The sequence below is a fragment of the Teleopsis dalmanni genome, chromosome 1 (genome assembly GCF_002237135.1).
Source record: "Teleopsis dalmanni isolate 2A chromosome 1, ASM223713v2, whole genome shotgun sequence".
In the NCBI taxonomy this organism is placed as follows: Eukaryota; Metazoa; Arthropoda; class Insecta; order Diptera; family Diopsidae; genus Teleopsis; species Teleopsis dalmanni.
This window is the reverse complement of record NC_051846.1, coordinates 229,403,143-229,417,413: the sequence shown is the minus strand read 5'-3', so window position 1 is coordinate 229,417,413 and position 14,271 is coordinate 229,403,143. Positions and strand designations below refer to the sequence as shown.

The 14,271-nt window shown below is 24.8% G+C and overlaps 1 protein-coding gene across 2 annotated transcripts; it reads right to left on the bottom strand.

Annotated features, from left to right (window-relative positions):
• Positions 1-858: 858 nt before the first annotated feature.
• On the bottom strand, positions 859-9,343 carry LOC119672580 (venom protease-like). Of its 2 annotated transcripts, XM_038083670.1 has the most exons (8): positions 9,206-9,343; positions 2,594-2,766; positions 2,245-2,506; positions 1,780-2,179; positions 1,624-1,699; positions 1,463-1,547; positions 1,101-1,399; positions 859-1,040 (listed from the first exon to the last, which is right to left on the bottom strand). In XM_038083670.1, exons 1-8 carry the CDS (start codon positions 9,294-9,296, stop codon positions 897-899), a joined length of 1,530 nt encoding a protein of 509 aa, XP_037939598.1. In that variant the 5' UTR covers positions 9,297-9,343; the 3' UTR covers positions 859-896. The 2 variants fall into 2 exon arrangements, with proteins under 2 accessions (XP_037939598.1, XP_037939599.1); XM_038083671.1 differs by lacking the exon at positions 2,594-2,766 and having other exon boundaries at positions 2,245-2,403.
• Between the last annotated feature and the right edge of the window lie 4,928 nt (positions 9,344-14,271).

The window sequence follows — 14,271 nt, the reverse complement described above, 5'->3', positions numbered from 1 at the left end:
GGAACTATTGATCGTAAAAATTTCTGATGTGGTTCGGTTCAGTGGTTTGAGGATACTGAAAATCATTGGATTTACTTACACTTAATAGTTATTAGTTTATTAGCTAAATCAAAATAAAGAAATATGTTAACCTTCTATTTGAATATTGATATGATTAATAATAATATGTCTTTATAGGTTATAGTCATAATTTTATAATTTTGAAATAGTATATATTAAATATAATTTGCTTAATAAAAAACTAACAATAATATTTTTGTAAAATCATATCTTTTTTCTATCAAATTAAAAAAATTTGATTGAAGAAATATTGAATTGCAATTATTCGCTTTTAAACTGAATTAACATAGTTGTTGGTAAAATTTAATTATCATTAATTAATTATTATTATATATAAAATTAATACTTTTCCAATTGAGTTGCGCTTTAAATCAAATATTAATTTGTCATGCTATAGACTTTTGTTATTCCCATAATAAATTGTATTTATCTAACAATTTTATATGTCTTAGCATTTTAAACTAATTTCAAAAAATATTTTATGATTTTTTAATGAGGAATCCCCTTAAAAATATAATATAATTACCTTTAATGCATATATTTTATAATTGCTTTGTCGCGAGCGTTTTATTTGCCTACATTTCGTTTAAAAAATTAATATTTTTTATTGAATTATTATTTTTATTTATTATTTTTTTGGATTATTATTTTACGACACATCCGTATATTATTGTTAATTTATTATTTAATTGCTTCTTTGGAAATTTGAAAACTTCAAAGCAATAATATATCTTTAGCGATTTCAAATAAAAAATAAACATGACATATTATTTTTTCATTTTATTTTTTTATTTGTATAAAATTTAAAAAAAAGAAAAATAAATAAATAAAAATTTTCATGGAGTATTTGCTACCATTCCATTTATCCAGTCCATAAAATATTGTGTACTTGTATATACACCTGGAATATTTGGACGTGCACAACCAATACCATACGACACAATGCCTATAAGATAATAGCGCACATTACCTTGGTAAGGCTATAAAATAATTTATTTTTAGAAAATTTAACATAATTTGTGTATATGAAAAAATTATACCTCTGGTATCATGAGTGGACCGCCAGAATCTCCTTGACATGTATCTTTTCCGCCAGATAATACTCCAGCACAAATAACAGCGGTATCGAACTGATTTTCTGTAAAAAGTCGCTTTTCATTAGCATAACTTTGTCTGCATACATCATTTTTGTAGATGGGAATTTGTAGTTCTTGCAGAATTTTAGCCGATATGCCACCTTCCATTGTTTTACCCCAACCTGCTACAAATGGAGTGCTGCTTACATATGATTTTTGCCGCAATTCGGGTGTATTTGGCAAACAAATTGGCGATATAAAGTCTAATGTTGTATAAGCAAGTTAGGAATAAATAATTTATATATTACTTGCATATAAAATTTTACCATTAAATTCCACATTTCGTTCAAGATATAGTAGTGCAATGTCACTGTGACCGTTACGTTTATTATAGTCCGTGTTTACCACTTGCTGCAAGTAGTTTTATTTGAAATAAAAATCAAAATGTTTAAAGAAAAGATTGAAATTAAATCACTATTAAACTTACTTTAACAATAGGAATATCGACGTGCTTAGTTTCAGTGTCGGTAGATAAATCATGTTCACCTAATCTCACAAAACTCCTACAAAAAGAAAAGAATAAATATATAGCTTACTTTATATTAACGTAGGATTAGGTTAGTTATTAGCTAAAGTCACTTACAAATCACTACGTATACAATGTGCTGCTGTTATCACATGTCTAGCCGTAATGAGTGTGCCACCACACTTGAAAGGAGATGAAGACAACTCATCGTTATAACCAAGCAAAGCTATCCACGGCCAAGCACCTTTCTTGCTCACTTCACCACCCACAATCTTTTTATAGGAACTTGCGGTGTAACCACAACCTTCAGTCACTGTCGGTAAACGTGTTGGTATTTCATTGCTGTTCACTCTGGGTGTTGGAGTAGTTGTTAACTGCTGACTTGTGCCAGTTGGGCAACAGACAATGCTACCAGTAGCTCCACAAATACGATTTGATGCACGTAAGAAATTTGCAAATGTTTGATCATTCTGCTTAGCATAAAGTTCATTCACAAGTTCCTGGCAGTTCTTAAGATCTAAAATATGTTTAAATAATATAGATAACTGATGGAAACATTGAAGTGACAATTATATAACTAACCTATGCATGAACCTTCGCGTATATCAGGACCACGACAGTAGGTACCTTTTGGTTCAATAAGTGGTGCCGATGTTATTGGCTGTGGTGTGGTTGTTGTTGTTGTGGTCGGAGGTTGTGTTATTGGTGCTTGCGTTATTGGTGCCTGTGTTATTGGTCGACCTGTTGGAAAAAATGGATTTGTTGGTTGAGTTACTGGATTTGGCGTTGTTCTGATATTTTGTTGCTGTTGTTGTTGTTGTTGTTGTGGTCTTGTACAGCACACCTAAGCATTATGGGAAGTTTAATACAACTCCAAAATAGAACTTTGTAGTATATCTCGTTTAAAGAGATTAGTTTCTAAATTACTTACCACTGGATCACCATTTACATTACGTGTACCGCAGCTTCTTTGTAGCCCAATAATATACTGCTCGGCAACACGTCGATTTGTTGTCTGAAATATGTTTGCAATTTGAGGACAATAACTCAGGAGAACACAATAGCCATAATAATTATCGGGAGTAACACAGTTGTACTGTTGAGCTGAAGTTTATATGTATGGAAAAATAAGGATTTGAAATGTTTTTCCTTTTACTATTTGTAAGTAATGATGGCAAGTTAATAAATCAACTACTTGTTTCCAATCCAAGTTGTGTTAAATTGTAAAATTTTTGGGGTTGATAAGCTTTAATAGTCAATATAATAAATATTTCATGCAAACTACTAGTTTTTTTTGGATTAGTTTTATTTAATATTATTAATCGAACTATAAATTTATGAATTATTGATTTATTTTAATTCCAAATAATATGGCTCAGAAAGGTGGTTAAATTTTAGTATCTAAGATATTCATTAATATATTTTAACAAGCAACTGTTTTTGATTTGCAATTGAATGCATTTTAGTAAATATGAATAACTATAAGTATATCAAATTTTTGAAGTCAGACAATAGTCAGAGAAAGCAAAAATATAATATTTGTGACTCCAAGTGGAGTTAATGGAATCTTGAGAAGAAGAAGAAAAAAGGTCGTCATAAATGAAAAATTGTCTCTTTTGTTGTGATTTAGTGCTATTAAGTAGCAGTTTTATGAAATCACTTATTTTATGTTGTAATGATTAATATGTAATTTTTTCTAGTAAAAATTAAACACTATCTTAATAACATATTAAGAGCAATTAAAATATTATTAACGAGTAACAGATTTAAGATACAAGTATAAGAAAAATGTCACTGTGCGCTGCTATTTTGTATCTTTTGAATATTGTTTTAAGCGATTTAAAATATATTACTCCCATATCTTCAAAAAGGTTAAGATTACAGACCAATTATATTGTAATATGTCACATATAAATTGACATGATGAAAATATTTTATTATTATAAAAAACAAAGTAGCATACATGGCTCTGGAATTCTATATATATTTTTAAAATGTATATAGAATATATAAGATATTTAAAATATACTTAAGGAAACTCACTAAAGATTTCATATTGTGTGAGTGATTAAAAACAAAGTAGCATATATGGCTCTATATTTTTATTTTATATTTTCTATACTTTTAAAATATATATAGAATATATGAGATATTTAAAACATACTTAAAGAAACTCATTAAAGATTTCATATTGTCTGAGTGATTAAAAACAAAGTAGCATATATGGCTCTGGAATTCAATATATATTTTTAAAATATATATAGAATATATAAGATATTTAATATATACTTAAGGAAACTCATTAAAGATTTCATATTGTCTGAGTGATTCGGTAAATTTTTATTTCTTTTCTTACATTGTTTAGAGCTTACTTTGACTATTATTTAATAATACCGATTTTAAGACTATATGGAAAACTCAGAAGTGACGTTCTTTTATCAAGACAATTTTACCTATAATATACAACAAAATTAAATAAAGAATATGATGTTCGCAAAGGTGTTAATAGATCAGCGCTCGTTCAATGGTTGCCTTTTTTCTGGTGGTAATACGTGCTTTTGTTAGTTGATTTGTTTAACACTTTGTTAAAGTACATTTTGTTTTCAGTTTTGCAGATAATTTAAATCTAAATATCATTTGTTTATAGTACCTCTGTTTCAATAACTATTGATGAGATTGAATTAATTTCGATCATTTAATAGTTAGTTGTATTTTGCTATAGTTTATCTAACATGTATAGATTGTCTTGTTGTACAAATGGCTATATAGGTATATCCCTATAAAATCCTATTCCATTAGATGCCTGGATGGTATTTTAGAATAGTTTAAAATAATTATTTTAACAGCAAGTATTTAAATTATTATTTAAAAGCAAATTGTAGTGCAGTAAACTTCAGAATATAATATATACTTAAAACGTTATTGCACTTGCTAGATAGGTTTTTGAAACATTATACCAGTATGTTAAACCAATTATATTTTTCATATCTAATTAAAGTTTATTGCATGGTGTAATGTTGATTCAATTTAAAAATGTCATATCCCTACTGCAGACTTGTTAACCTTCACTATTATTTACACGAGTATTACATCGGTTTGGGTAGTTTGGGTCGTAAGTATGTGCAAAGAATTGTAGGATGGTTTACTTTGGCTTCATGACATGTTTCCAAACTACGAATATTAAAAAATAACTATATTGAAATGTTTCTTATTTCTGGGGTTTGCCGATTCAATGACGTATCTTAGTCAAGTCGCGTATACTTTCACTATGCTGTATGCCGATATCGAGATTTAAAGTTAAAAACTGTTTACATGAAAACCAACAAAAGTAGATATGTAGCCACACCTGATGGATTGTTGTTATTAGTTCTTTGTGTTATCAACATAAAAATTTCAAAAAGTGAAGAACTTTTAACCTTGATATCTCGAAAACAAAGCTGTAGTGGAAAAACATGCTCAAAATAAGCAACTTTACTTAAATCCATAGTCAAATCTGAGAATCTTTCCACTTGTTTTATATAACATACTTGTTGAAATATCTACTTGAGTATGATAGCTTATTTGAATATGATATTACGTCATATGTTCTTGGCATAGTTGACCACTATGCCTTTCTGTTCCTATATAGTTCATGTCCACGGCTGCTGAGCATTTTAAATATGTGTTAAGAAACAAGTGAATGAATTGTCACCATTTCTGACAATGCAGTAGAAAGATATGAATCAACAATATGGTCTCCATATTACCTGGAGCATTAATTTATAATTATTTTAAAACAATTAATTTGAAATGATGGATTAATAAAAATAGTTCTTTTAAAAAAAAATATTAATTTCAAATGCTAATTTTATCGAATGTGACGCATTCTATGACGAAAATAAGCTAGAAGGGTTTGAACGGTAATGAATAAACAACAACAAAAATTTTGAATTAATGTATTGAAATTTGGGTGACTATACAACACTGTTTCGAGTATTAGAAAGTATCGAAACTTAAATTTCAATAAATTAATTAAAAATGTTTGTTGTTCTCTCTTCATTATTATTAATTTTATTTTTTATCGAAAAGAATTTGTAACCATAAGAGATGAACTATTTAAAATGTGAATACATAGAAATATTCCTATACCCTATTAGGACAGTAATAGTTATATATTGTATAATGATGACGATTGTAAATTTACTGTGTATTAATAGCATTCATGTTTACAATTTTCATTAACAAGTGGTACAATTGAGTTTAGTATTCAATTATCACAGATTCGTAAGTAAATAATAAGATGTACTTTCTTATATATTTAAATTATTTTAATATTTTAATAAATTATGGAAATATGTACGAAAGATTAATATAATAATTTAGTTTAGTGATCATTGTTTTGTTAAAAAACACAATCCATTAAACCGCTTTTTTTAACTTAATTTGGGTAATTAATAATTTAACAATAACAGTGTTTTTTTTTGCGAAAATATATCTATATAAATGTGAAAAATTTTTTGCCGGTAAAAATAAAATTTATCACGTGCAAAAATATTTGAAATTGTACAAAATTAACCTTGAGTGTTTGCCCGTAAACTTGTTTCATGAACTTCGTTATAAAAACTTCATTCAACTAATTTAGTATAAACGGTCATCAATAATTTTAAGCAAGTAAAAACATATACTATGTACAAGTATAACATATACATATAAATTTGTAATTTATGAAAAAAAATACACATAGTTTAAAGATAGTTTTAAATAAATATTTGTTGGCATTAAACGCATCAGTAAATTTCTTAAATTCATTAAAGACAACTAGTCTTAATAAATATAAATAAATTAATGAATTAGTGATTTTCTTGTAATACGATTTAATAAATGTTAACATTATTATTGAAATAATACTTACTTATTCAAGAAACTTATTAAAGCCTCATGAGTATATCTTTGAATAAAATTTAAATATATATATAAATTATATATAAGACAAATTAAATAATAAGTGTGTTTTTGCAAGCAATTATTTAAGAATTTTTATGCATATATATATATATATATATATAAGTATTTTTTTAATTTTACATCTATATATTTAATTTTGAAATAAGTAAGCTATTAAAATATATAAAAGCAATTTCTTAAATTAATGTGAGAGAAGAGAATTTAAGAAAATAAAAATTAATTTAGTTAAAAATTATAAAATATAAAATATTGTTTTTTCATTAATTTGTCTATCTTAATGTGTAACTTATTTTAAAATCAAATAAATGGATGTAAAATAAAAGTGATGTACAATATTATTCTTTATGATTGATATATTTCAAAATTTTGTAGAAATAATTTTTATTATTTACATAAATTTCTCTATTTTTCTTTAAATAAGTATAACTAACAAATGTATAACTACAGATATTTAAAAACAATATTTGACATAATGCACTTGTATATTACATTGTTTCTCTTAATTAAATTTAACAAATTTTTTCAATATTTTCAATAGATATATTAATAGATTATCAAAGTTTTAGTCTAGAATTTTAAAAGTGAATATTCGATTTTATTAAAACTTTTATGTTTTTTTAATTTTATTTATCCGTATATATTATATATACTGAAAAACATAAATATAAAAACATTATATTTTAAATAATAATATCATATTATTTGGCAACCAGTATTATGTTTACAAGTATCGATTTCTTAAAATAAATTGCATAGATGATTGCTCATCTACATTATATCTGTCTCTTGATAAAGTCCACTGAAAACCATTATAAAACCTTTTGCTAAACTACTATTGAATAGTTTAGGAAATATATCTTATATATGAATTCGTATAATATGAATGTCATTACTGAAACTGAATTTAGAAATTCTGCGATTCATGGTTGAAAATCCATATTTTTTATTACAACATATTTTCTGTATTGATATTATTTATATATATTTTTAAAATTAATAAGGGATATTTTGATAATATTTAAAAACTAACATATCTTGATAATATTGTACATATTTTGTACACATAATATAACATATATTTATACTTAGAGCTACTAGTAGTTTTATTTCTGGAACCCTGATATTTTTCCTTATACCCTTATTTTTTAAAATTAGGTAACAATAGATATTAAGTGTTTGTTCCCTCATTAATTGTCTCTAAGGGCTTTTATCCAGTATAGCAATGGCTATATATTAAATATAGGCATAACTTCATGTAACTTCAAGTACAACCCACCGATCTACATATATATGCATCTATATATTATTTATATATATATATATTTGTTACGATTTTTTGATTTTAAAATAATAATATTCTGAATAGAAAAATGTACTTTATTTACTTTATATTACTTCTTCAATTTGTGTTTGCACTACGATACTCAAGAATCTCCAGTATAATTGATTTTGAACATTAAATCTTTAAAAATAGTTTAAATATGACTTTAATTTATTTTATACTCGGTTTTTTTAATATAATTACATTAAGCACATAAATTTGTGTGTCTAGATAAATATCTGGTATACGAGGCAATATACTTTTCTATTCTTTTGTTATTATTATATTATATTTGCTTATGGTGTTTGATAAAATGTGAGTTAGCATCTGAAGCACTTTCACACAAAAATCATGACTGTGTTATAATCACACTGTAATAATGTAATACTACTGTAATAAATATTTAACTAAACTGTCATATTGGATCATTCAGATGGACTAGAAAAATATATTTTGAAGTCCTAGGATATCTTTCTAATTAAATAAATATTACACTTATTTAAAGAGGCTGTAAAGCGGAGCATCCCTAGCATCAGTTTATTAATAATTTGACATGTTTTATTTTTTTATTGTTTTTCTTTTAAATATGTAACATTTAATCTAATTTCTTATTATTGAATATCATTAATTATTTTGCTTTTTATATAACACAGAAATTAGTTGTAGTATAGATATATACATTTTTAGCAACTGGTACAATTTAATTATTTAAAATGTTAACTTACTAATAGTATATTTAAAATTTTTTATAATTTTCAAATATAATATTTCTAAAAAAACTTATAAAACTTATTTAAACTTACGATGTCTTTAATTATTTAACTATAATACGGAACTGAACATAGTTTCGAAATATATAAGAATTAATAACAACTAGTGCAACTTAATTAAAATTAATGAATAACAAGTAAATAAAATATGTCTTTATTAAAAACATATATACGTCAAAAAGACAAAAACAATTGAAACAAAAATCACCGCTAATGAATTTGTATGCTTTTAAACAAAAGACTTAAAACACAAACTTGTTACGAATTTATTGTCAAATGATAATTTTTGCATTATTATTAATCTCAGATTTTAACATTTTTTTACTAAATTTAAATAAACAGCAATATATATTTTGAACAGGTTTCCTTGACTGTTTTAAGTTTAATTATTAATAATTTGCTAATGGTGTTGTTATAAACAAATATACGCATGCAAATGAATTAAAATACAATATTTATCCTAATTTGTTTTGTAAATTTAAATATGTATTTTGATTAAGTTAATTACCTGGTCTTTGATTGAAGCGCTGTGAAAAAATGGGCGTAATCCATGCTAAACCAATAAAGGCGTAACACAATATATTAATATGCAATTTCATATTTATTTTTCACTTTTCTATGCTTTTTGAGATTTTTATTATTTGTATTTGCAAATAAATTAATTACACATAGTACGTTTTATCAAGAAAAACTTTAATTTTTTCTGATTAAATTATATATAATTTTGCTATGAACTTTTTTGCTTAATTTATCACTTTATTTAATTAATTTGAATCAAAATTTTTTATTCAAATTCTTCTCGTATCCTTTGTGTTACCGTACGCGTGCACGTTTGCTTTAAGACTGTTTGGTTCGATTTCGATGTATTTTGGTTGAGATTTGTTTAAGAAACACGATGTTGTCTCACTGCTCGTTCTCAATCTTTCTCACCTAAAGCCACTAAGCTTTGCTAGAGACCGCTTTATATCTGATATCTTTAGATACAAATTACTGTTGAAATATTTTCTAAATCACATTTGAGTGACAAGTTTTTTACTTTTGTGGTGAGTGTAACATGTTCTTCGATTTGGCTAATTAAGATTTTATTGATTTTGACTAAGAACTTTTTTATATGTATGTTATTTATTAGTAGTACTTATACATAACATAAAATGATTTTAGTCAGTTATTCTGTAAATATAAATTTCTTTAGCTAAAATGCTAACAAATCAAAAAATAAGAAATGGAGGGGATCACACCACTTAGTAATTATCTATAATTAAATATTATTTCATTTGAATTTTATATATTCAAAATACTTTAGTAATATGTAAGGTAAAGATATCAAACATAATTTATCTTACCTTACAAGTAATGTAAAGAAAGCAATGATAATTAATAAATACGTAGTTAAAAATAAACGAGTTTTTTTTAAAAACAAATAGTCATTTGTTAAATACTATTTAATAATTAAAATTAATACAATTATATTTTATTTTTCAATATAATTAAAAAATATATACGCTGGAATAACTAGTACAAGTGTTAGATACTCTCAAACGTAAAAAAATTAGTGTATAATTTCAGAAATTAGTTCAAAATAATAGAGTGCAAATTTGTCACTAAACTATAACAATTAACTGATAATAAGTTATATGATAGGGCATAATTGCGATTTTTTGGACACAGATTGGAAATAGATTTTAATAGAGACAGCTGCTTTATTTATTTTTCTCACTACGCTTTATGTCAACAGAGCTTAGTTTTCGAGAAAGCTGGAAATTTTTACATAAAAACCGACAACAACAACTTAACATCTATTTGTTGTTAACCATCGTTTATTTAATCCATCGTTTAGTAAAAATTGTGTACTAGATAGCCAATGTGTATAGATTTTGCTAGTGTAATCAATATAAATAATGTACAAAAAACAAGCAAAGAAAATCGTATTAAATCGTATTAAAATAGTATTATATAAATAAAATATATAATAACGGAATATACATCCTTAAGCGTAGAAAATTCAGAATGAGAACAACTTCATTCACATAAAATATAGAAATTTGAAATGTAGTTATGTAATAATAATAGATGATTTAACGCACCACGATAAAAACTAAAAGATGCTGAAGTAACTAAGCCAGAACACATTTCAGGCTCCGACAAAGTGGTAAGTTCACTATCTTGCCGAACTATGTCAGTATTTAGAAACTTCAAATATAAATTATTTGCAAAATCAATGACCGATTCTCATAGTCATTATGTCATAAGTGACATAAGTTGTCAATTTATTTCAACAACTTATTGTTAACAAATACTGTAAACACATTGAGCTATTAAATTATATAAATAGCATACAATAAATCCCTTTATTTTAAATAATCGAAATATATTGTGAAAATTTAAAAAAAATAACATTCCAAGTAAAAGCACAAGAACATTTAAAAACAATTTTATGAAAGTGCTAGCAAACATCACTCAAAAATTCTCAACAACATTCACTAAAATAATTATGTCAGATATTAAACGTACCTTATAAATAAAGTGAGTTTACGGGGTAATGGAATTAAGCACTACTAAATTGAATTCATATCAATAACGCAGTAGTCTTTCATTTAAACGTGTTTAGGGATATTAAAATACTTTTAAAATTATATTAAAGATTTTAAACAGAAATATTTACCTATTCGATACTAAATAAAATAAATCTAAAAAGTTGTTTTTATTTTAGAAAGTAACAGCTAGAGTATTCACAAGGTCCGATAAAATACATGTCAAAATTAACACCAGCTGAAATGATTATTTCTTGCCCATTAGTTAAAATTTTATAATTGATTTTTATATAAGAGAGCGATAGTAATCATATTGTCCCTTTAAATGGAGCATGGAGTATGGCAAATTTATATTATATATATTTATATATATTATGACTTTCAAGGAATATAATTATTTTGACTATTTGAGAAAAAAAAATATTAAGCTTAGCATTATATAAATGATATATGATATTATGATATTATTATATTAACATACATTTAAGGACACCCTAAATATAGAGGGTTTTCTAATAGCAAAGAAAGAAAGAATGGACACACACAAAAATTTATTTAATTTTATTGAAGTTGGGCTGACCATACAACGCTGTTTCGAATATTGCCAAGTACTTATCATCAATGGTCTTAGGAAAAAATCGAATTTTTAATTAGTATATAGTCCGTATATTATTTGTTTTTGGACTGCAAGTGCTAGGCTTAGAACTCATGCCTATCAAATTAGAAGCGATGACAAAACGTGTTTATACCATAAATATAATATAAAAAATTATAAATTAAATTAAATTATGAATAAATTAAAATATATATTACGATATATTTTCATTCAAACAACTTCACTAATCTATAATAGATAAGAGCTGAGAACCTTTGGTGTCCTTACTTTGAATTTGTGATTCATTGTTTTTTTTTTATTTAATAACAACTAAATAAAAAATCTATATTAACTTTTTAAGTTTTTATACAAAATATGTAAAAATATTTTGCATTTATTAAGAACCTTAAAATGATTTTTAAATTTTACAAATATTATTTTTTATTCGCATTAATATTTGCATTTCATTTTGAATATGTGGTTCAAATTATTTTAATATATTCTGGCTCAAAACTCGTTTCATTATTAACTACTACAGGTTTTAAATTTAATTTAAAAATGTATTAACCGTTGAGCATTTGTTTAGGAACTTATAATTAATTATAGTGTATATTTAAGAGAAAAAAAATATACTACAAAATGGAATAAAAATTAAAATTTACATAGAATTAAAATTGACCTAACATTGTTCTGGAGAATTAATTTTATATTAATTTTAAAATAACGTTTCTATTTTTTTATAGCAACAAATTTACTTCATAGTTTTACAGAACAATTACAATATTACTTAAAAAGTACTGAATTCTAATTTTACATGGTACTTTTTAGCAAATCATTATTTTCATTTTTAAATTTATTATTTATACATAGTAATATTTTGAAACTTCCTATAGATGGAATTTTACACACAACCGGATCTGCTTACGAATTTATTTACACATTTGTCACATGTGTAAGTAGTGTAATTATAATGTATATAGTAAATAATATGCATCACAAATATTACATTAAAATGACATTAAAATATCATATTATTAAAAAAAATTAAATTAAATATTTTTCCGACTTCAGTGAACTTTTTTTTTAATTACGAAGAAAGTAAAAAAAATTAAATAGAAAGAGCTATTAATTATTTTGTAAATATAAATACTTTTGGATAAACTTAATTTACACGATGAAAATCACAAACTGATATTTAGTTTTTAATGTAAACATCAATAAGTGATCATCCAAACACGAACAGTAGTTGATTTGAATATCGAAATGAAACTAAGATTGACTAACTGTTATTTTTATAAATTTATTGATAGTATATTTACATATGTATATATATTCTATTTATATAAAAATAATTAAAACATTAAATAATTTGAGTATATTAATTAACTTCAAGTTAGATAATTCTAATTTTAATTGTGTTTGTGAGTTTACTGCTAAAATTTTATTATATATGTTTTTTATATCACATTACCAATATTTTGCCATTAAACATATTCGTAAAATAATTTTTTTTCTAGATTTCTTTGATTGCAATGTACATTAGTTTTTTGTACATTTTATATATTTTTACTGAGTTAAGTCACTTTAAATATTATAAAATAATTCACACGTTATTGTTGTTGTAAAACTCATTGTTATTCAAGTGGAACAGCAGATTTTAGTATTTGAAGTTGTTTGAGATGTTTATTTTTAATACTGTTCTCTCATTTTTGGAGCTACACACATCAGAAATGCATATTAAGTTACACGTTAAACTCTCATATGATGGCAAAAAAACCGTTCAAATAAAGTTTATACTATATTTTTCTCCTCAACTGCATTCTAAGCACAAATAAAATAATTTTATATATTAAAATGCTGTAAACTGCCTACATTCATGAACTGAAAGAGTAATAGGGATTGAGTGGTTCAATACTAATTAATATTATTATTATTGCAATACTCCATTAGGAGCTTAAGGATCCTACAAAAGTTTTCCACTTGTTTATATTTTGTGCTATTGCTCTTAACTCGTTTAGCGATTTCCCCATCTTCTGCTGAACTGTTCGTCTCCAGGTCATTGCTGGTCTGCCTCTACACCTAGTCCCCTGGGGGACTATGGGCGATATATTCATAAGGCTAACTCAGTGTGTGTCCAATCCAACTATACTTCCTTCTTCTTATTTTCTTCTTATCTTAATTTGAAATCGTTCTAGGCCACCATATGCCTAATATGTTGCGCAGTCATCGATTGATAAATGATTGCAATCTTTCGATTTCGTAGTTAGCAAGCCAAATTTTATAGTTAATATAAAATTCAGAAACTTATTTATCACAGACTTATAAATATCGTTATGAAAACAACAAAAAGCATAAAATTTTTTACTCGGAATATCATACCGCAGTAAAGGCAATATATCACATATCATATATATTAAATATGTAAAAAATATACATACGCGTATTAAA